Source organism: Etheostoma cragini, chromosome 10, assembly GCF_013103735.1.
Source record: "Etheostoma cragini isolate CJK2018 chromosome 10, CSU_Ecrag_1.0, whole genome shotgun sequence".
Taxonomy (NCBI): domain Eukaryota; kingdom Metazoa; phylum Chordata; class Actinopteri; order Perciformes; family Percidae; genus Etheostoma; species Etheostoma cragini.
The window spans coordinates 13,848,379-13,858,886 of NC_048416.1; the positions used below are offsets into that span (position 1 = coordinate 13,848,379).

General features: G+C 44.4%; 1 protein-coding gene across 1 annotated transcript; it reads right to left on the reverse strand.

The window, feature by feature from the left end:
• Positions 1 to 386: 386 nt before the first annotated feature.
• On the reverse strand, positions 387 to 4,488 carry egr1 (early growth response 1). The gene is made up of 2 exons (XM_034883796.1): positions 3,772 to 4,488; positions 387 to 2,965 (listed from the first exon to the last, which is right to left on the reverse strand). The coding sequence occupies exons 1-2, from the start codon at positions 3,980 to 3,982 to the stop codon at positions 1,650 to 1,652; spliced, it is 1,527 nt and encodes a 508-aa protein (XP_034739687.1). The 5' UTR covers positions 3,983 to 4,488; the 3' UTR covers positions 387 to 1,649.
• Between the last annotated feature and the right edge of the window lie 6,020 nt (positions 4,489 to 10,508).

Sequence of the window (10,508 nt, forward strand, 5' to 3'; positions counted from 1 at the left end):
GAAATGGAAATGAAGATCAGCTCCATATCTTCAAGAGCATGTTGGATTCTGATAAGAATTTCTCATCTTTAGTGTTCATAGGCACGGGAGTCATGCATCTGTGTTATCATTCATACAGGGTTCAATCCGAAAACAGCAATTGAAACAGAGTTTTAATAAGATCATGCTCTGCAGATATTCCTCAAATGAAATGGTACCTTGCTGTGATGGGAAGTTGTGGTATAATAATCCATTAAGAATCTGCATACAATTAACATATAAGATGATGGCATATATGGTCATGTATGAGGGATGAACGTGAAGAAATGAGGGGTTTATAAATTGGTTTAACGCACCAATAGAAATATATTAAAGCACAGTCTGACAATAAAGCATGAGAACAAATATACATATATATTCATATTTTTATTTATAGTTCATTTCTGGGAGGATATCTTGTACACCAAATATCCCATTGGCAGTTAAGCGCATTCAATGTGTTTAGAAGCCAGAAACAGTCACTTGTTTTAACAAACACAAATACAAAATAATGATAACCACAAAATAATAATGAACTGCATGTATTTAACATACAAAAGAATCCCAATGCCTACTCAGTAGGTAACTTCAACATTCCAGCTCTTGAAGATGTGGATATTTACACATAAGTTTTACAAAAATATACTTTATAGTTTTTCTCCTTTTTTGCTTACATTCTAATGAAATGAAGCGGTGCCCTCATAGCTCGTCCCTTTACCTCCCTCTGAGTATGACTTACATTCTGTAACAAAAATATTCCCTCAACCCTTAAGGCGAGATGCAGTGCACCCTCTCTCGCGCTCAGTCGAGTCACACCATCAGCAAGGCTTCACAAAAAGGCACCAAATAACGGGAGCGTTTGTCTTGTTTAGTTTTTTTGAAAACGTTTTTTTTTTTGTGTCCTTTTCTCTATTTTTCCCATATAACCAAGCGATATGTCACATGTGAGAAAGAGAGAAAGAGATAGTACCAGTGGATGATATATACAAACAGAAACATCACTCTTACTCATGCTTGAATACTTAAGTGCTTTTTTCAAACAATGTCAAAACGTATCACAGCATCATCACTACATAATAGAGAAAGTATGTAGAAAATATGGCCCTGCTCACTTCAAATAATACAATGCAAATATGCAAATCATTTTTCACATCAATGGTACCAAAGAATGATAAAAACGAAACATGGCACGTGTACAATATACATATATGGTAGCTTATGTATATCATTCAATGTCTTTTGTACTGTGTGAGTGCCTTAGCACCACAACTGCTGGCAAACAGTTTGTCTCTAGGTTTTTGTGTACCTAATGGTAGAGACTTGTCAGTGCCGGTTTCTACGCTCTTTCTATTGAGTCCCTTATGCATTCAAAGTCCTGCATTTGTTTTACTGAGACAGAAAGAAATCCCTTTTCATCTTCTATTGTCTTTGCCCAGTCCTTGAAATGTGTCTTTTTCTCTCTTTCAGGTAAATCTCAAGATTCACCAAACACTGCACATGGAGCAGACCAAAAAGTGCATTTTGGAGGGGAAACAAAGTCTTCTTTTTGATGCTGATTTATTTCCCCTCAAAGAACCTTAAGAAAGGAGAGGTGCAGAGAGACTATAAAAAGTTTTTGTCTTTGCTCTTTCTTAGCAGATCTCGATTGTCCTTGGGGAGAGAGTGGTCTGCATGTCTGATAATGGGGTGGGGATGGGGGAGCTGTAGATGTTGGAGGCGACTGAGGAGGGGAAGGAGGAGGCCATCTGGGACTGAAAGGGGCTGGACATGGACATGGACACTGATGGGTAGGTGGTGGCGATGGAAGGAGATGGATAGGAAGTGTGGACGGGAGAGGAGTAGCAGGAGGTGACGGGAGAGGGGTAAGAAGACACTGGAGAGGGGTAAGAGGTGATGGGAGAAGGATAGCTGGAGGCAGGCGAAGCTGCTGATACCGGCGCTGCTGTCACGACCACTGCTCCTGCCTTCTCTGCCTTCTTGTCCTTCTGCCGTAGATGGATCTTTGTGTGCCTCTTCCTCTCATCACTGCGGGCAAACTTGCGTCCGCAGATCTCGCAAGCGAAGGGCTTCTCTCCGGTGTGAGTGCGGATGTGTGTTGTCAGGTGGTCGCTGCGGCTGAAGTTGCGCATGCAGATGCGGCACTGGAAGGGTTTCTGGCCCGTGTGGATGCGGATGTGACGTGTCAGCTCATCAGACCGGGAGAAGCGTCGATCACAGGTCTCCACAGGGCAAGCGTAGGGCCTCTCGTGAGGAGGTGTCTTGCTCGGCCGGGTGGGGTACTTGCGCATGCGGCTGGGCTTAATCAGCTGGGACTGGTAAACACTCTTTAAGTCCTGGGAACCAGTCTGGGTGGCAAAGGCCTTGATGGTGGACAGAGGAGTGAGGGAGGGCTGGCTTGACTGACTCTGGAAGGGCTTTTGGTCAGGGGGCACCAGGCTGATCTCTCCCTGCTGCTGAGGGAAGAGGTAGTCAGGAATCATGGGCACAGGGAAGCTAGTGTTGCAGGTCTTGCCATTGGGGTAGGCCGGGGGAGGGTACTGCACTGTTCCAGCAGAGCTGGAAAAAACCTGGCCCTGGTCTGGGAAGATGTCAGAGTTGGGGCTGGAGTAGGTTGGGGCAGCTGAGTAGATGGGGTTGGGCTCGCTATGGTGAATGGAGGAACTGAGGCTCTGAGATGAGGAGGTAGAAGAGGAAGAAGTGGCGGACGGGATGGATGAAGAGGAGGACGAGGTGGTCTGTGAGGCAGCAGAGGAAGAACTGGGTGCAATGTTGCCCATCAGACCAGTGAACAGGCCCAAGATGGGCTCCGCCCAGAGGCTGTTGCTGCAGGTGGTGGCTGGCTCCAGGGTGAAGCGGCCTGTGTAAGAGATGGGGGGCAGCCTCTGGGTGGAGTAGGTCTGCTCTCCCACTGACTTCTCACAGTTGAAGGGGATATCAGGTAGCGTATCTGCAGGGAGCACAGAGAAAGAGGAGACATTAATCAAACTGTCAATATCCAGAGGGAGGGAGAGGGGGAATCTTGCCAGAGCGGTGGACAGTGTGTCACCCCTCTCTTCTGAGACTGATCAGTCAGGTGCCCACGCAAAGAAACATCCTCCAAGTAAACTCTTTCCCCCTTAACTCCAAAACTATCTCTTTCAAACATCAACAAGAGCTGCTGTGCAAGCTTTCTGTGCCTGCATTTTCCTCTGTTCACACTCTCAATCTTACATTACAGCCTTCCTGTCTTGCACACAAACACGCACAAACGTGCACATTCTCGAAGCCCATCGCAGAGCCCGAGGCAATTGATTACCGAAACTGCAGATCAGCTGGTTTAGGAATGCAATTTGAATTGAGCTTTAGGAGTGTCTGGAGGCACGCGGTGACTGAGCAGTGTTTGACTCCTCTGAGAGTTGACAGGGATTCGATACATTGATATAAAGTCCTTTCATTTTTTATTTTTTTGCTGTTTCTGTTCGTTTGTGGAATTTAATATTTTAATTTATGTGTCCCGTCAGCTTAAATTAAAATGTACTTGTAGCCTGCAATTCCCCTTTAAGTATAACATTTCTCAACACAAGCCATGATGAATGTAATGTAAATTAATAATACACAGCAAAACCTAAATAGTGGCTTAAGTAAAAGTTATCCAGCTGTAAATGTCTCTTAACTCTTTTCTAGGTTTAGTTTAGCTTAGAGTATTATCTTTAGCTCAGTTTTGCATGCAGCACAGACAACCAGAGGCAAAACGGGACAATTTCCAGATCTTACCTCCAGCAAGGTGGTCGTACTGTTCTCCTGGCTCTCCGGAGCCAAAGCCCGCACCTTCGGGTGCTGAGGCGGTGAGGAAGGGGGTCCCTGCAGAGCTGAGCATCATCACCTCCTCCAGCTTCGGGTAGTTATCCATGGGGGAGTGAGGGAAGCTCAGAGGCTCTGAGATCTGCAGGGCTGGGAGGATCATCTCGGTCTTGGCTGCAGCCATCCTCTGCTGGTGCTGGAGCTGCGCTGGTGGCTGTTGATGAGTGCAGTGAGGCTGGATGCACGCTGGCAGAGCGGTGCCTCGCAGGTGGAGGGAATCACTTAGCCCAGCTTAGGGAGTGCTGCACACTTCTGCTGATGTCGAGGAAGGTGTTGTTTTCTGTCTTGCTCCGTGATTCTTGTTCTCCAGTTGTCCTGTTGTTTTCCTTTTTCTCTCAGAGATGAGTAAAGATCCACTTGTCTTTTCAGAAAAAAAATCAAAAGTGTCCTTTATACTCATTCCCTAAGATCCATCGAAATTAATCAACAGATCAATCTTGATTTTGTATCTATGTATTAAAATGGCTTATCCAATCAGGTTTTAACCTTCTTGGATGGATTTTGTTTTGAATTGACTTTGTACTTTTGTTGTGATATTACTCGAAGGGAGTTCTGTGTGTTTGTCTATCTATCTCTGCTCTAACAGTTGCTCTTGTGGGCTCTCAGGGCTCTCTGAGCTGAAAGGTTTCCCCGCTCCTTTTATACCCTCTTGCCGTGACGTAGATGTCCATATATGGAGCGGAGGAAGCCCATATTTAGGCACTGCAGTGGAGGACACATGACGCTGGCCTGGGGGAAAGCAGAGAGGAGAGACTTTATATTAAGCTATCGCAGTAAATTGCGAAGACAACGCCGCTCTTCCTCAGTCCCGAATCAATGTGTCTTCATAGCAGAAGAGCTCCGTGAGACAGCAGCATAAGTCTTGCTCTCTCGTCGCCCCAAAGATTTGATTTGGATTTCCCATCTGTGCAGCAGGCTGCACTGCTGCCGGAAAGCCCGGCTCCGCCGTGCCTTATAAGGTCGTGACTACATAAGGACCTATTCCGGTGGGTTTCCATTTCCCTGTCCTTATTTGGAACTTCCTGAGGCAGCGCCGATCGCTGCTTGGCAGTGAATGAGAGGCTGGAGTGCAAATCATGTCCAGCGCTCACAATAACTAATGTCAGAAGCAGAAACCTGCTTCTCTGTTTTAAAGAACAGCTTCAGCTGAACTATGAGACTCCACGTGAAACACTCCGTGTAACAGAGTTACGTTTATTTTGTTAATGTTTAAAAGTGGAAGGCTGCGGGCTTGTGCGATAAATCAGAACGAAAACATGTTTTAACCACAAACGCAGCGACTCTGTATTTATTATACACACAGGCCTCCGTTTTCAAACAAACAAACTAAAAATAAAATCTAAGAAAAAGTAAATTTACCATTTAGTTTTATGCTGGAACATCATTTTCACAGTGCCTATGTGATTGGAATCTTGCCGTGCATTTCTATAGGCTAGATTATTGATTATGAGTAATTAGCCGGCATTGTAAATTGACTTTGACGTGTGGTGTAAATGAGTGTATGTCTGTTTGCAATGAACTTAAAAAAAATGATAAGAGCAGTGCAAACTCTGTTGGCCGGTAGCAAACTTGCTCTAAATGAACTTGCATTTCTCTCGGCTGTGTCATTGATTAATGAGAACAGATAGGCGCGGATGCTGACGAGGTGCGGGGCGATCTGTCTAATTGAGGGGTGTCCCCGGCTCAATATTCGGGGAATCTCTCTGCCACTCAGCGGCCTAATGGGCCGCATTAACAACGCTGCGCGCAGCTGCCAGGACGCCTGCAGGATGCCGATGTTCCCCCCGGCTGCTCCAGCTTCGGCTGGCGCGCCAGCACTCCTCGGTGGATGCTGACGGGAAATCAATGTGTTTCCCTTGCTGCTGACTGGATCTATATGCAAGCACCCTCATTGGGAAACATCGTGGGCTGGACACTTTGAAGTGGCCTGAGAGAGAGAGAGACAGAAACAGAGAAAAAGAAGAAAGATGCTGCTGATGCGTTGGAGGGGACAGCGCAGGTGAGACTCCCCGTTCTTCAAATATCATTTGAATTAGATTCAAAATACTAACTGCCTTGCTCCTTGAAGCATGTTCAGCTGCAATCCATGAGGTTGGTGCCACAATGAGAATGCATTTCACTGCAAAGAGATATCTATCTATCTATCTATCTATCTATCTATGGAAACCAAACATAATTCAGGTACGCGGTAGTTTTTGGTCTTTACTGAATTGCATTCTCTCCCAGGCGTTTCCAATTCAGCCTCTGGCAAATCTCTTTGTTTACTCCCATTAGACTGATAGCAAAATTTTGTCATTTATTATGGATGATCTGGAGCAGAGGATCCTTCACAAAACCCAAATAAGCCTGAAGTAGATGGCGCAGCTGGAGAAAGTGTAATGTTGTTTATTCATACAGTCAGATAGGTATAAACGCTCAAATCTAATCATTTTTGATGGTATGTGGCACTGCACAGTGGTATTATATTTTAGGAGGAAAATGGTGCTCCCACTGCATGCATGCACGCACACTCTCAAACTCCAAAACCTGAGTTTACATTTAGTTTTTCCAGGAAGGGAGATGCCACTGTGTCTCCAGACCTGAGAAAGCGAGGCCAGAAGCTCAGGACATGACGATGGTGAGTTGAACAAAGTGGCTGTAACTGGGTGAAGAGGTGGTGATACCGGATCTGAGCTCCTGTCTGCATCCACTGCTGCTTTCATGCATCAGTTACTGAGGTTGATAAAATTGTGGTAAAGAAAAGAAGAAAAAGAGCAGATGAGAGAACTCATCATCTGATGACTATGTAATAAAATCAGGTTAGGGAAAACTGTCGGAAAAGTAATAAAGATGATAAACAGTTCACAGTGGCTGTTTGGGCCTCCCTTCACTCTGATACATGGAGGGGGTGGAAGCCAGATCCTGTAAGGGTACGGGAAGGAGACGTGTGTGTGTGTGTGTGTGTCCCTGCTGGTTTATTCTCCTCAGTGTGTTCCCCATTGCTGCCCACACAAACTTTTCAGAGAAGTCCTTGCCTGTTGAAGCTCCAATGCTCTGCCAGCCAGCTCTCCTTTCACCTACGCAGCCACCACGCCCCTTTTCACACATTCAAACACACCCAGCACGAGCGCTAGTTGATATTTTTAAATATCAACATGATTATAAAGGGCATGATTATAATCATGCCCCGATCTGCCGTGAAGAAAAGAAGACGAATAGAGACAGTAGGGAAGCCAACAAAAAGAGAGAGAGGAGGTGGACGAAAGAAGAGGAGTTGGAACATAAAGATAAAAGGTGAGGGGAGAGAAAGTGAAGAAATAGAGATGTTTAGATCTTGAGGATATGGAGGCAGGTTGAGCAAAAGAGATTGAGAAGGTGGTACGGAAGGGTGAAAGCAATAGAAAAAATAGAGAGATCAAGAGAGAATCCTCACACCCACATACTGTACGTGGGAGCAAATACCAAGATTTATGCTGGCATTTGTCAGCATCCAATGCCATGCAGTCAGTCAGGGAGAGAGAGAGAGAGAGAGAGAGAGAGAGAGAGAGAGACAGGCAGGCAGACACTCCTGCTCCTCTGTCACACCTCCTCTCCTCCCGGGCCACCCACACCGACCGGTGGTACAATCCCTTCCTATTGGCATACAGGTGTGAAAGCATTGTGTGCTTCCATGATTAGACCAAGATTAGAGGGTGGACGATGGCAGTAACTGAAGCTTGCATGCATGTTACATAATGTAGCAGAAAGGATGTGGAGGAAAGGATAATGTAACAACAGAGAGAGAAAGAGAGAGGACCTGGTTATTTTGGAGCACAGAATGCAATGCAGCAAGATGGAGAGTGGTGGACTTTAAGAGGATAAAAAATGTGATGTGGAATTGATTTGTTGGGGCCTATAAAACACAGCGAGTTGATAATTAAGTGGTAGAAGAGCGGAGGCCTGATTGTCTCGGGCAGAGTGACAGGCTGAATATTAGCCCATAGTTTTAGAGTGACTGGGAGAGGAGCAGAGAACGTGATAGGAGGTTATTTGATAAATGTCATTTTTCTCCCACTTCTTAAAGTGACGCCAGCAGGAGTGTGCGGCCTGACCTTTTACACACAGAGTTAGATATGCCTGGGAAAAGACAAACTGGCGTGAGAGGGATCAAATCTGTCAGTAGCGTAGAAAAGAACTGGCTGTGTAAAGAGGTCGTAAAAATTCTCCGGACTAATTGACATGCAAGAAAAGCCAAATGGATCTGATGGGAATCTGGAAACCGTCGTCGATGAGGACATCCATTGCCGTATGTCTGTTTAAATAAATACTTGACACCACGACTCCAATCATCAAAAACTTTTACTCACTTATTGAAATCTAAGACAACCCATTCCAATACAATGCAGAAGATTACAGTACACCACCTGTTGAGGCGCTGAGGCAGCCAGACGTTTTTTTACTCTGTTCAAAGGAGGCCTGGAATGCTGCTGCGGCTGCTGGCCTTGTGTTAGTGGCGTATGATTATGTGGGTAAGAAACAAGTTTTCTTTTACTGTGGGGGCCAATGTTGGGCAAGTTACTTCCAAAATGTAATACATTATAGATTGGTAGTTACTGTCATTTGAGAGTAATTAGTTATATCACAATATTACTGTCTCTTAATTGTAATGTAGTACACTACTTTTGCATTACCTCTTGAGTTACTTTCACCAAAATAACAGCAGAAGTTTGACTTGGCAGGTAGCTTGTGAATTTCCCCACTCTATCAATAAAGTCTCCTCTTTATCCACTTTAATACATCAGAGATTTTTAATGATATTTTTTATAATTAATATGAATATGAATATGCAGCTTTTTTTTTTTCTGTGAAGAAATGTTTTGCGATGTTGGTGAATTCTTAAAAAAACAAAAGACCACTAAATGTTAAAATGGGTTGTAACTTGCCTTACAGAGATTGTAACGAGTATAGTGTTACCCAAATTGAAATAGTAATGCGTTTATACTACCGCGTTACAGCAAAAAGGAATACACTTCTGATTGCGTTACTTTTGTAATGCGTTTCTCCCAACAACGGTGACCTAAAGTACTAAAGCATTAGGCCCCGGGCGGGAGGACATTTAAAAAAAAGGTCTGCTCGCACTTGAGTCGCTGCAGGCATCCCTCCCTGTCGCATTAACCCAGACTGTGGACCAGGATAGGTGTTAGTGTACTGTATCACACAGAGACAGGGCCCCGGCATCAAATAGCCACTATCTGCTCATCTGCCTGTTGTTACCTCCTGAAGGTGGTAGTTAACAGACACCCAGTTACCAAACACAGCACAAAGCCCACCACAACGCGTCCCAGAGGATGTGTGACTCACTGGTCCTGTTTGATGCTTGTGACAAAAGATCTGACCTCTGACCTTTAAGCTACCAATGCGTCACCGGTAGCTCGCTCAAAGACGGGGCTTCCCCACACCATGTAGCTGTCACAGTAGCAACGGGTAACATTTAAAGGTTGTCATAAAACACTTTTCTGTCTTTGTCTGAGCTGTGTATACCATAGTCCGTGGGTTGCAAGACCCCGGCATGTTGACAGAACTGATGTATATAGGTCAGCTGTGTGTATGGCATCTTCAGTCATTAACCACTGAAGCCATTAAAGTATTCTATTTAAAAATGTTATTGAATTTTACCAGGCTAGATAAGTAATGGCACCCGCTGTGCTGTTATTGATCGTGAGCTGAGATTTGGCTCATTTTATCAAGTACTGTACTTAAGTAGCATTTTGAGGCACTTGTACTTAACTTGAGTATTTCCATTTTATGCAACTTTTGTACCTAATTTCTCCACTATCCTTACAGCTGCAGTTACTTTTCAGATGAAGATTTGACATGAAAAACATATGATTTGTGTAGCAGAGCCTTGCTTTTTCTGCCACATTAAATGTGTCATGCCCCCTCAGATTTGTCTTGTGACCCTTTTGAGGGGCCCAAACCCTAGCCCCTTGGTTGGAAACCACTTAAATTAACTACATAACTGTGGATAAAGTAATTCAAACAGCTACAAGAGTAAAATGTTGCTGATGTAAATAAAGTAAGAACAATCTAGTACTATGATATAAAGATACCATTTTCTGCAGAACAGGTACTTATTCTTTTGATACTTTAAGAACTAATTGTACCTCTGTACTTTCATCTCAGTAAGATTTCAAATGTAACACTTTTACTTTTAATCCAGTATTTCTATTAGTCATCTGCTGTCAGTCACTTTGTAGTTTAGATTTGTTTTAAGTTTACTTCAAAGTTGTCTGTACTTTGTTGCACTGGGACAAAGCTCCATATTGGCTGATGACTGAGCTGACTAAAACCAACTCCTCTACGCACCGCTGACGTCCTCATGTGGACAGAGCGACAGACAGGAAGAGAAAGGGGGCAGAAAGGTGTGGCCTCAGCGTCCAGACTGAAGAGCAACTGGCTTGTTGTCTTTAGCGAACACGTTTTGGGTGTGACTCATGTGCATACGTACTCGGAGCAGACAGAAAACATTCATACACACAGACCTGTTTTTATTCCACAGTCTTCAGATTTTTGTCGGGACTTTAAACTTTGCTTTAGTACACAGTCACATGGAGCTTTGCCAGTCCACATCTGTTTATGTGGAAGAGCAGGTTTATGCAGCGTAGGTTTATTATTGCATCAGACAGTCAAGC

Bases quoted from the DNA above. Each gene is read 5' to 3' on its own strand.
- egr1 (XM_034883796.1), bottom strand. From the start codon at position 3,982: ATGGCTGCAGCCAAGACCGAGATGATCCTCCCAGCCCTGCAGATCTCA. The intron at 2,966-3,771 runs GTAAGATCTGGA...TGCTCCCTGCAG, and splicing joins GTACGACCACCTTGCTGGAG to ATACGCTACCTGATATCCCC.